General features: G+C 45.5%; 1 protein-coding gene across 2 annotated transcripts in view; it reads left to right on the top strand.

Annotated features, from left to right (window-relative positions):
- Positions 1-13,032, top strand: part of NCKAP1L (NCK associated protein 1 like) — a 46,665-nt gene that overhangs the window by 20,484 nt on the left and 13,149 nt on the right. For both annotated transcript variants that reach the window (XM_043446910.1, XM_043446911.1), the window contains exons 18-26: positions 98-217; positions 3,404-3,549; positions 3,857-3,988; positions 6,828-7,046; positions 8,850-8,980; positions 11,583-11,680; positions 11,808-11,901; positions 12,055-12,137; positions 12,437-12,517. In XM_043446910.1, coding sequence (XP_043302845.1) covers positions 98-217; positions 3,404-3,549; positions 3,857-3,988; positions 6,828-7,046; positions 8,850-8,980; positions 11,583-11,680; positions 11,808-11,901; positions 12,055-12,137; positions 12,437-12,517 — 1,104 coding nt within the window. The remainder of the gene's footprint in view (positions 1-97; positions 218-3,403; positions 3,550-3,856; positions 3,989-6,827; positions 7,047-8,849; positions 8,981-11,582; positions 11,681-11,807; positions 11,902-12,054; positions 12,138-12,436; positions 12,518-13,032) is intronic.

The following is a 13,032-nucleotide window of genomic DNA, read 5'->3' on the forward strand; positions in this document are numbered from 1 at the left end:
GAAGTGGGTGGCTCCGGCTGGGGTCAGAACAGTATTATGTGGAAGACATGGCTGTCTTGGTGATGACACTTTCTTCCTTGGGTCCTCTTTGCCACAGTACCCTCACTTGAAGAACCACGGCCTTCATCATTGCAACTCCTTCCTGGAAGAGCTGGCCAAGCAGACTAGCAACTGTGTCCTGGAGATCTGTGCTGAGCAGCGGAACCTGAGTGAGCAGGTGGGTTCAGCCACCTCTGTTTCAGTCTCCCCTCTGCTGCTCCGCCGTGCCTTCCGCTCTATCTGCCTCTGTCTTCTTCTCAAACACCAAGTTCTCTGAGCCTTTCAGGTAGGGCTAGGGCTTTTGTATGCGTGAGTTTATGGCAGGCTCCTTTTCTTAATGTCATCCCTTTAGTCTTTACTCCCTTGGGACTTGATAGAAGTGTCTAAAAATACCCTTATTTGAACAGTTGCACTTCAACAAAATCTGGTCTTTCATCTGAAGAGTTTCAAGAGATGAGTTAACTTTCTCATTTACTTCTCCTCCTCTCTCTGCCCTGTGTACACATACTTAGAACAGCGGCCCCCAGATCACCTGTCTTGTCTCACTGTTCTGCCCATCTGCACCCTAATCTGTAGCTATCTGAACACTTTCAGGCACCTCCTCTGTGTTTATCCTCTGGGTTGCTTTTATGTCTTTGTCTGTTGTTTTCCCCTCCCCTCCCTTGACTGACTCATAGCACCTGGTCATGATTAGCTCAACCTAAATTTATAGAACATTTGAAAATGAGGGACTCGTTCTGCTGTTGCCCTGGAGTCCTTCAGGTTTCCTAGACTACCCAGGCTTTCTGGGTTTGAGTCAGGCTTTGTAGCAACTTTGGTAGGAGGGAAGTCAGGGTTTGTGTGTGTGTGTGTGTGTGCATATGCCCAGTTATATTATTACTTAACCTTCTCATTTTCTCATATGTAAAATGTGGATAAAAATAGTTTCTTAGTAGAAATAGCATTAAGATGAAATGAAATAGAGTATGTTAAATATTTGGTATGTAATTCTCAATAGATGTTAGCTGCTCTATTATTTGGTATTTATTGGGCACTAAGGCCTGTGCTGGGGTTTTGGGATGGAAAGGTACACAATTCTGGCCCTTGGGGAATGTTCCAGTTTAAGGGAAAAAGGAGTACAAATACATGTTTGAAAGACATTTAAATAATTAATGCAAAGAAGATAGGTAAACAAGTACAATTATGGGTATATTCATCACTCAACTTGAATACCTACTATATATGCAAAAGCACACAGTTAAAGATATTTGCTTAGTGCTGGGTCAGGGTTGACTAAAACATAATGTGAGTATTATTTTCACACACAACAAAACTTTCGCAAATGAATATTGGCCCCTCCAAAGATGTCATTTTGTTTTTTTTTTGTCATTTTGAATAAATAATTAATGATGTTGCATTACTATTGGAGTTACATTTTTTGGAATTACTTTCAGAATCTACCCACAGACCCTTTTGCATAATTTCAAGGTTGACACATCTTTGCCCATCAAGGTAGACCTGATTTTTTTGGAAATAGTAGGAACTTGAACTTTAAAAAAACCCAATTGTGACTATAAAGTAAGAAGACCAGCTTACTCCTGGCTATTATCCTATTGTAAGAGTAATTCCAAATGAGGAGTTTCCAGTCTTTCTCTGCACATAGTCAGTGTCACTGGACTAAGTGGAGAGAATTCCAGAGTGATTATCTTGAAGGAGAGATCTGAATATATAATTCTATCTTATATTTTCTGTATGGCTAATGGGGGTATCTTGTTAAAGAGAAGCGATGCAGGATTGATGTTTAAGTAACAAGAAATATAGTATCTAATTTTTTTTTTTGTAAGACAACCAACACTTTTATTTGCATTTATTTTCTGTGACATTTATTCCCGGGCCATAAGTTTTGGCTTCTTCAGTTTCTTCTGGGATATTTTTTTCTTCTGTGCAACCTCCTCTTCTGGTTTAGGAACAATCTGTTCTTTTTCAGTAAGGATCATCTCAATGTGGCAGGGAGAGCTCATGTAGTGGTTGATCCGACCGTGAGCTCTGTAAGTCCTGCGCTGCATCTTGGGGGCTTTGTTCACTTGGATGTGCTCAATGACCAGAGAATCTCCATCTAAGCCCTTAAGTTCAGCATTACTCTCTGCATTTTTGAGCATGTGTAGTAAAAATTCAGCACTCTTTTTGGGCCACCGACCCTGCATCCAGCCCCACTGTTTGGCCTGTGCACACCTACCAACTCCATCGTTGTAACGACAGAATGGCACACATTGCTTCTTTAAAGTGACATCCTTCAGATACTTGGTGGCTTTTCGGATATGCATACCCTTTATGGCCTGGGCAGTTTCACGAGTGTTCTTAAAGTGAACACGAAGATTTGAACCTCTTGATTTGCATGATTTTGTGGGGTTTTCTGGGTCAAGCGAATAGCACGCCATTGTTAGGGGTCAGCTCAGGCCGCCTACCGGAAAAGCAGTATCTTATTTTTTAAAAAAAGAAGTGGGGGCTTCCCTGGTGGCTCAGTGGCAAAGAATCCACCCGCCAATGCAGGAGACATGGGTTCAATCCCTGGTCTGGCAAGATCCCACATGCCTCAGAGCAGCTAAGCCCATGCACCACATCTATTGAGCCTGTGCTCTAGAGCCCGGGAGCCACCATTACTGAGCCCACGCCCTACAACTACTGGAGCCTGAGTGCTCCAGAGCCTGTGCTCGGCAACAAGAGAAGCCGCCACAATGAGAAGCCCGAGCACCACAACTAGAGAGCAGCCCTCACTCCCCACAACTAGAGAAGAGCCTGTGCAGCAACAAAGACCCAGCACAGTCAAAAATAAATAAATAAAATTGTATAAAAAAAGAAGTGGGAAGAGTGCTGGCCACATTGTGAACTCTGAGCCTCTGGAGGGTTGTGGTAGTGTGGGTGTCTGTCCATGTTCCATATCCATGGGACAGGCTGTGAAGGAATATAGCAAGTGAGATGGTAGTTCCACACTAGCAAAAAACAAACCATCTTCCTAGGTTGGAAGACCCCTGAAAGCACAACTGAGTGGAGCTCTTAGATTGTTTCTACTAGAATTTTTCCACTAGGAAAGACTTTCTCTCAGGAAGTGGATGGGGGAATTGGTGATCTGGTCCCTGAAGGACACTGCCATCTTGAAACTCTGAAGCTAAACATGGGTGGATATTTAATGAAAACTAACAGAGGTGAGCATATGCTAGGTAAGCCCCCACTAGAGAAAGAGATGCATGGAAGGAAAGAGAGAGAAAGGCAGAGCAAGCAAAGAACAGGCCATAGTGGAAGGACCTACTTATAACTGTCAGATGGATTACTACGCAGTTTGAGGAAGGAATCTCATTTTTCCATTCATGTGTGTTTGTTTCTAAAGCTTCTTCCGAAGCACTGTGCCACTACCATCAGCAAGGCCAAGAACAAGAAAACCATGAAGCAGAGGCAGGCTCCCAGAAAAGGAGAGCCTGAGAGGGACAAGCCAGGAGCGGAGAGCCACCGGAAAAACCGCAGCATTGTCACCAAGTGAGGCCCTGGGCTCTGAAGGGCCAGCCAGCGCTATCTCAAGGAAGGGAGGGCAGGGAAGAGAGAAAGTGATGCCAGCAAAAGGGAGCGGAAGTGGTGGTGGGGAATGACAGACATGGAAAAGCCATTCAGTGTGAATTTTCTCCTTTGTGTTTGAAGTCAGCATTAATGTGTACTGTTCTAGGATGAGTTTTTTGAGAAGATGAAAGGGATCCAGGAGTGATGGGCCTGACAGATCCTCCCCAGCTACTAGCAGGCAGGGCCAGACCTGTAATGAGGCTCATTTTACTTTCTTAATTTTCCCCAGCATGGACAAGCTACACCTAAACTTGACGGAGTTGGCACTGACAATGAATCATGTACAGAGCTTCTCTGTGTTTGAACACACCATCTTTCCTTCTGAGTATCTCAGCAGCCATCTGGAGGCCAGATTCAACAGGTATCACTCTTTCCTTGTCTTCTCTTTGCTTAGTATGGTAATTCTCAAAGTTGGGTTCTATTAGCTCCATCTTGATGGTCATTCTGAAGCAGCTAATCTGGCATAGGTCCTAGGCATCTCTATTTAAAACAAATAAATGAAGAGAACCCCAAACCTTTTTAGGTTGTTTTGATAAACAACCAGAACTGGTTTAGTAGAGTGAGTGGGGCCTCTGCAGTCAGCAGATCTGTGGTGATGCTCTTTGCTAAGACACCAGAGCAGGTTATCTATCTTGTTTGAGCCTCAATTTCCTACTCTATAAAGTAAGGATAATGGTATTTACCTTGTTATGAGAATTACCTGTAATAAAGAATCGGTAGAGCATTAAAGATAATCTTGAGTGACATATATAGGCCTCAATGAAATAAGTTCCCTCCCCCCCCCCCACTTTGCCTCTTGTTCTGTTGCCCCCTAAATTTGCAGGAACATTCCTTGTATTGAAATTGGGCGCTATAGTCAGCAAATTAGAGAATGAGGGGAAGACTTTTTTATGAATAATCTGCTAGTCTTCTGTGTTTCTTTTTGCAATATGTATACTAGTATATTTACACATTCATTCAACAAGTATTTATTGAACATCTATTGTGTGTTGGCAGTGTTCCCTAAGCTGTAGATACAGCAATATACAAAAGAAATGAAGATTCCTGGCCGCATAAAGTTTCCTTCTAATGGGAGAGATAAACAAAATAAGAACATAGGATATATAGTATTAGATTAGAAAATGATAAGTGCCAGAAAGGCAGGAGAAGGTGATAGGAAGGGCATAGTGGCGGCAGTGGTGGTAGAATTTTACACAGGGTGGCCAAGACAGCCCTGCTTGAGAAAGTGACATTTGAATGAACTCCCTGAAGGAATTGAGAAAGCTAAGTGGGTGACTGTCTGTGCAAAGAACATTCTAGGCAGAGGAAACAGCAAGTGTGAAGGATCTGAGGTGGGAGCATGCCTGGTATGTTCAGCGAACATGGAGGAGACCGGTACGAGCAGGGGGGAAGCTGGTAGGACGTGAGGTCAGAGAGGCTGGAGGAGTGTAGACAGATAGAATGTTCCTGCCTCTGTGCCACCGCAGGACTTTGGCTTTGATTCTGAGTGAGACAGGGAGGCTTGGCAGGGTTTGAGCAGAGCAGGAACGCGATCTCACTCAATATTTCAGTAGGTTCACCCTGCCCTAGCGGGGCAAGGACAGAGTAGGGAGAATAGTTAGGAGTCTGGACCTTGATTGTAGGAGAGGCAGGCTTGTTTTTTCAATTAGGTTTTTGCCTTGGTGATAGTAAAATTAATTTGTTTTCATACCTGACACTTTAGCTATATGGAAGGAAGTGTCTCAGGCACATACAAAATGTCAAGATGACAATTTGATAATCATCATGTGCAAACCTTCGGAAACTGGCAGTGGTTTCTAGGCCCTGGAGCAGCATGGGTGTGATATTTTAGTTTTTCCTGAACAGCTCTAATACTTTCTTCATTGACATCTTTGCTCCTGAAGCCCCGAAGTTGGCCTAAAGATTTGGCCTCAATGAGAACTCTAAAATAGATTGGGCTTGCATCCAGTCTGTCTTTTCTGTAGTATTTTCCCTCAAGTGGTTTTCCTTCTCCTTTTCATCCAGGAAGCAGGTGCTCCTGTTCCTCCCCTCCCCTCCCATAAACATTTTTCCAAAAATGCAAAACAAACAAAACTCCCAAACACCTGTGGCTTTAGGGAGAACCTGATGGACTCATTCATATTGATGTGCTGATGACTGACAAAAGCTTGTGTTGACAAGGTCTGATGTTCCTTTTTCTCCTACTGTTTACATTTTTTATCATGGTTGTTTTTATAGTTATTTATTTATTTAATTTCTGGTCTCCATTGCCACGCGTGGGCTTTCTCTAGTTGGAGCAAGTGGGGTCTACTCTTTGTTCTGGTGTGAAGGCTTATTGCAGTGGCTTCTCTAGTTGTGGAGCCCGGGCTCCAGGCATGCAGTCTTCAGTAGTTATGGCTAAAGAGTGAGAGCTCATTCGTTGTGGCACACAGGCCCTGTCGCTCTGCGGCATGTAGGATCTTCCCGGACCAGGGATTGAACTGGTGTTCCTTGCATTGCAAGGCGGGTTCTTAAACACGGGATCACCAGGGAAGCCCCCTGTTTACATTTTAACAAGGAAGAAAGTCTAAAGGAAGAGGACTGACTCTAACTGAATTCTCAGGTTCCCGGGGAAGGTATTTTGGGAGGATCTGGGAGTCCAAGGGGAAGGGGGTGTTGCTGATGTGCCCCTGAAATAATACAGTGTTAACAGTTCTTCTTCCTTCTCTAAGGTTGGCTATAGCTGCGTGCCAGCCAGGTGTACTCTCTCTCCACCTGGCATCCCATGGCCACTCAGGATTGCACTGCATGTCTAAGGATTTCTGGGTGTGGTTTTCCATTTCTGACAGTGACTGGAACTAATTCTTTTCAAGGAGAAAAGACAAGTGCTGGCCCTGAGAATACAGGAGGTTATGAGAGCTCATACAGTTAGATGACATTTGGGAGCCTAGATCTTTTACCGCCTGATCTAATTTCCCTAGAGGAGGCAGAAGAACATGGTGATTGAGAATCAAATGTTATTGGCGTCAAGTCCTGGCTCTGTGACTTGAACTTCTCTGTGTCTCAGTTTCTTCACCATGAAATGGGGATGATAAGTGTACCTACCTTTTTGGGTTGCTGTGAGGTTTACATGAGATGATGTGTGTAGTTAAAGCATAGTGCAGCACCTCGAACACAGTATAAGTGTGATAACTGTTACTATGTTTGACATTATGACTGTGATTATGGTTTTTGTTACCCAGAGCCATTGTGTGGCTGGCTGGCTACAATGCCACAACCCAGGAGATTGCCAGGCCTTCTGAGCTGTTGGCAGGAGTCAAAGCGTACATCAGTTTCATACAGTCACTGGCCCAGTTTTTGGGTGCAGATGTGTCCAGAGTCATCCGTAGCGCCCTTCTGCAGCAGACGCAGCCACTGGACTCGTGTGGGGAGCAGACTATCACCACTCTCTACACAAACTGGTCAGTGTTGTTTATGCTCTCTCCCTGCCTTACTCTTTTCATTAGCACTTTTTCCTTTACAGGGTAGGACCTCGGGACCAGTCATTTTAGCTCCTAGGGTCATAGACCCCCAAACGGAGGCTTGTTTCTGCCCAAGGACTAGAGCTATAAGCTGGAGCAAACTCAGATGTCCTCTCTCCACCATGAGGGTTCTTTCCAAGCTTCCATGTGACACCCATTGACCGGCCCCTTTCCTCTTCATCTGCAGTTCCTGACCTTTCTTTTCTGGATTCTTACTGTTTTCATCTCAAATGATCTTTCTTCCTCTTTCTGAAGTTCTCTTATTTCTCTTTTCATCCAGCTTCTCCCTCTGAAGACCATTCTGTCTCATACCTTCTCTCCAGAGCACTGTCTCCTCATCTTCCAACAGGAGAGCTTCTATTTTCTCATTAATAAAATCCTTTTAATTGTTAAAAAATACAAGTGTGATTGTATACTTATGATATGTCATACTAACAGAGGCATAAAATATGTTACTTCACTTTCATCTCTTCATATCATTATTATGTGACTCTAAGGTTTTCCCCTAGCTCTTGAGCAAATAGTACTATAGTTAGTAACTCCTGTGCCCTGGCTAGCCTAATGTGTGGACTACTATTAGTAGTCCTTAGGCATGCATGCATATGCTCAGTCATGTCCAACTCTTTGCCACCCCATGGCCAGGCTCCTCTGTCCCTGAAATTTTCCAGGCAAGAATATTGGAGTTTCATAGGGAAAGGGGCCTCCTCCCCCAAACTGGAGGGGGCAGGAATCAGCAATACTTCCTTTGAGGTTTTAAGGATGGAAAGGAGCTGGATTCCTACCTCCCTAAGCCACTGGGTGGCGCTCTTAATCCAGTATCAGCTTAGTATGAGTCAGGCTGCAAAGAACCCCCTGAGAAGGAGGGTAAGCCTGAGACGGGGTTTGCAATACATATATCAAGATGGGCCTGGCAGGTAAGGGAAATGGGTCTTGTGGGCTGGGTGGGAACTTTGAGTAGTAAGGGCATGCCCTTCTAAAGGGGCAGCCACCACTTAGTACCATCTGATTGCTGCCTCACTAAATTATTATTTTTAATATAAAATCTCCTAAAAAAATTTGACAGTGAATTCAAATTAAAAGGGAAAAACCCTCACATTGAGTGCTGGTTTTGACTTACCCGTGTTAGCTTGTGACTTCTGTAAGCCCTAGGCCTAGAGCTAGTGCCTGGGTGAGTGACAGGGGTTACCAAGCCCTCTGCTGTCATTGGCTGGAAGCCTTCTCAGTTTGCCCAGAGGTCAGGAGGGGATATTTGGAGACTGGATGACAAGTGTTCACTGGGCTTCTCTCTGCCCAGGAGGTTTGACTTGAGACTCACTTCCAGGCTCCTAAGCTCTTAGTCTAACACTCTCATTGAGGAGGTTGAAGCTAAGTATATTTTGGAGGAGCCCAATTAGTAGGAATTTTTGTCTTGTCAGCTTAGGCTTGTCTTACCTGACAGAGAAAGACCAAGAGTGCGGGGTGTGCAATAGCTGGAAAAGGCGGTGGGGCATGTCCACCATTACATTTGATAGCACAGCCAGTGTCCAACAGAGTAGAGGCAAAGCGGAATCACGTTACTGCCAGTTGTTTTTGAGCCAACAGCCTGGGATGTTTATTAGAGTGCTGTACTGTCTTCTCCTCCCCACGCCCGTCTCTCCTCCCCACCCCAGCCTTTCGTGGAGTTCCTCTTCCTGAGCCCAGTGGTGGTGGTAGGAGGAAGGGATTGAACACTCATCTTCTGTACTCTCTTGGCCAACCCTGTAGGTACCTAGAAAGTCTGCTTAGACAGGCAAGCAGTGGGACCATCATCCTCTCACCAGCCATGCAGGCCTTCATCAGCCTCCCCAGAGAGGGGGAGCAGAATTTCAGCGCAGAGGAGTTCTCTGACGTCTCTGGTGAGCTCAGAGCCTGGTCTCCTGTCAAGGAGCCGAGCTTTCCCCTCGGTACAATATCCCAACTGATGGACCCCATCTATGTTCTCCTACCTTCCCCGAGCCTCATTCTATACTCTTCTAGATCTCTGCTAGACTCTATCTTAGGGACAATAGGAGAGAGATTTCAAGTGAGACCCAGAACTGGGAAGTAGCTTGGGGGTTGATGGTGGAGACAGAGGATGAAAGGAGTTAAGAGCTAGGCAGGGGCACTCAAGTCATTGAAAGGACTTACTCTCCAAAGGGTAGTATATGGTTATTTTCCATTTCTACAAAGAGTAGAGAGTAGGACATATGATGAAGGGTAAAGGATAAATGTAAGGACATTCTGATGCTTGGAATTATTAAACAGTGATCCAATGTCGTGGCATCTTCTTCCTGAGGGATACATTTTAGATAACTGATATTTAATAATGATGATGACATAACCAATGACGTTTAGTGTGGGCTAGGTTCTGGATGTTCACATTTGTTAACTCCTTCACTCCTCACAACAGCCTTGAGGTTGTTATTACCCCCATTTTACAAATGAGGACACTGAGACACAAGAGGTGACGGAGCTTAAGTTTGCACATTCATAAATGGTAGAACTGGAATTTCATCTCAAGGCAGTCAAATTCCAGAACCCAGGTGCTTCATCACTTTGTCGTGCTGCTTCCCAGTGTATAGACGTGCTTTAGTGTCTCAAGGCAGGCAGATGAGGAGTCATGAATGAATTGGGAAGATATTCTCTTTTTAAAGAGGGCTTGAAGCCGTGCAGATCCTTTTTAATAGATTTGTTTTACTGACTGATTCATGAACTATCCAACTGCTTCCTCCTTCCTCTCATGGACCCCGCATGGGATCTGAGACAGGTAGGAGATGTTTCAGTGATGCTGCCCCCTCCACTCTTCCCCTTCCTTGGAGGGGGTGTTATGGAGGTCAGAGCACACGGCTCTATTCTCCAGCTCTGCCTTCTTCTTGCCCTCACACTGACTCCACCAGTGAGCTGACCCTACTCTCTACCTGCTGGAGGCTTCAGATGTCCCCTTCTCATCAACTCCTCCCACAAGCTGTAGGCAGCATCTAAAATCAGCTTTAGGTCTTGCTGACAACTGACGAGCAGCAGGAGGTAATGTTGATTTCCCCTTCTACCACCCCCACCCCAATTTCCCAGGGTTACCATGGTGATGGGGCAATGCTGCTCCAAAAATAGATAGATGGATAGAGAAGGATGCCCTAGGGTTACTAGCCTAGAGAGGACTAGAGTAAGGTGGATCCAAACTGGTGGATCAGCGTGTCTTTTCTCCAGAAAGGGTAGTTCAGCCTATCTGCCTGTCAGCCATTTTAGCATTATCTAAGGTGACCAATTAGGAAATCCTTTCCTAGTTCTCAGCTCAGTTGTTCCTATTGTAAATAGGTGACTCTAAAAATGTCTAGTATTTTATTCCACATGAGACTCCATGTCAGCTGCTGTGACCAGCTCCACTGCTTTTGTCAGTGGTAGAGGTGGAGATTGGAGAAGGCAATGGCACCCCACTCCAGTACTCTTACCTGGAAAATCCCATGGACGGAGAAACCTGGTAGAGTGCAGTCCATGGGGTCGCTAAGAGTCGGACACGACTGAGTGACTTCACTTTCACTTTTCACTTTCATGTGTTGGAGAAGGAAATGGCAACCCACTCCAGTGTTCTTGTCTGGAGAATCCCAGGGACGGGGAAGCCTGGTGGGCTGCCGTCTATGGGGTCGCACAGTCGGACACGACAAGCAATTTAGTAGCAGCAGCAGCAGCAGAAGTGGAAATCAACTGGTCCTGCCTTTAAACCCTTGAGTATGGGGCCTCAACTTCCCTTTCCCTCTGAACTCTTATTAACTAGGTTAAACTCACCTTTCCTTTCTTCATCTCTTGTTACTTCTGGTCTTTATGGTTTTCTCTGCTGGGATGGCCCATAGCCAGAGATCAAAGCTAGAGCTCTTTCCTGTCTGAATTTGTCCCTCAGGTTTCTAACATGGGATTTCCCAGCCAGGCTTTAGTTAATTCACAAAGGGCCAGAAGCAGGCTGGTTAGGGAGGGATAAGGTAACGGAGCCGACTGGAGGAAAGAAGGGTTTAGAGGAAAAAACAATTGGGATAATGGGGGTGTGTGTTGATTATGCTCTCCTAGCAACTCTGTGAGGTATTCAGGGTGGATTTTAATTTCTTCATTTTACAGAGAAGGGAACTGAGGTTCAGAGATGGTCTTACATCTCATAAAGCTAGTGCAGCTAGTACAGCAAGAGGAAAGTCCAGATACCAGGTAAAGGGACTTGGCAAAGTCCAGATTCTTGTAAGAATGAAAAGTAAATAGATATCATTTGTGGTACATCTTGGTGTGAGTACCAGTGGGTAGAAGGTTAACTGTCCCACAGGCAGGCCAGACCTGTCACCGGAATGCAGGATTTCAGGCCACATTTTCTCCCTACTTCCCTTCCTTGCCATTTTCTTTCCTTGCTGAAAAACATTAGAAATGTTCAGACTATCCTATAGCTATTGTGCAAATGCATCAGTGCCCTGGGTCCTACTTGGGGCCTCTGTAACTCCATTCCAGAGATGCGGGCCTTGGCTGAACTCTTGGGCCCGTATGGCATGAAGTTCCTGAGTGAAAACCTGATGTGGCATGTGACTTCGCAAATTGTGGAGCTGAAGGTACTGTGGATACAAGGCCCCGGGAAGAAGGTCCAGCCTCCAGGGAAGTGGGGTAGGAGTAGGAGATTTTGGAGAGATATACCATGGGTCTCATTTTTCTTGCTTAATGTCTCTGTCCTGACTGCAGAAGCTGGTGGTAGAAAATATGGATATACTTGTTCAGATCAGATCCAACTTCAACAAGGCGGACTTGATGGCTTCTCTGCTGCCCCAGCTGACAGGTGAGCACATCCCCTAAAGGGAGAAGGGACTGTGGGAAAAGCACTGTGGACCACAAGGGTTTTTGGAGCTATGAGGCCTCAGCTGGGTCTGAAGAAGCAAAACCATTGCCATTTCCCCACATTCTCTTCTCTCATGCTCTTCTTTCTCCTCAGGGGCTGATAATGTGCTGAAGCGCATGACCATCATTGGAGTTATCCTCAGTTTTAGGGCCATGGCCCAAGAGGGACTTCGGGAGGTGAGTGGGGGTTGGGGGTGCCACGGGATAAACAGAATAAAGTGCTGGGTGGGGCTTGTGTGAGAAGTTGTGGAAAGGGTTGGTAAGCATTGTGGAGAAAGGAGCTTAATCCAGTAGAAGTCCTGGAAGATCTCTGAGGATAGATGAGCTGAAGAAATCTGGATGTGTAGGAGGGAAGTAACACAGAAAGTTGGCTAAGTTCTCATCTAAGCTGAGGACCTGTTTTGCTTTGTTTGTTTCCACCTATGTTTGAAGGTGCTGGCCACTGTCCTTGGACTCATTTGTCTTCTTTCCTCCAGGTTTTCTCCTCCCACTGCCCATTTCTCATGGGTCCCATTGAATGCCTGAAGGAGTTTGTCACTCCAGACACAGATATCAAGGTATCGGGGAATGCAAAGTGGAATCCAACCAGATTTCTGTTGTTGACAAAGGATAGAGCTAGGATCTTGGAAGGGAGGAGCAGGCTCTGAAGAATACCATAGGAAGAAGATCCAGGTTTTCAACAGAAAAATATCTGGGGAGGTGTTATGGAGGGAGGGGTTTTGGTCAGAGAAGAGAGTTCAGAGTAGGGAAGCCCTGGGGAGATCCTGTGGGGGCTGGGGAACATTACTGGAGGGAGAGCAATAAGGGCAAGGATAGTAGTATCTATAGGTTTTCTCCTAAGATGTGCAAATTAGATTCTGAATTATGTGCAGAGAAGTCCCCTCTTTAGTCAGGAGCCTGGGAACTTTCTGTAAAATTTGGTTCTTCCATTCCCACCCACCCTGCCGGCCCTTAGATTTTCCTCTCCTTTTCTGGCCTGATCTTGCTCCTAGCTCTGAAACTTTCTGGTTTGTCTGTGTGTCACCTGCCTCAGGCCTCATTTCCTATAGGCATGGGGAAAGGGGGAGGGACC

Source organism: Cervus canadensis, chromosome 25 (genome assembly GCF_019320065.1).
Source record: "Cervus canadensis isolate Bull #8, Minnesota chromosome 25, ASM1932006v1, whole genome shotgun sequence".
Lineage (NCBI taxonomy): Eukaryota > Metazoa > Chordata > Mammalia > Artiodactyla > Cervidae > Cervus > Cervus canadensis.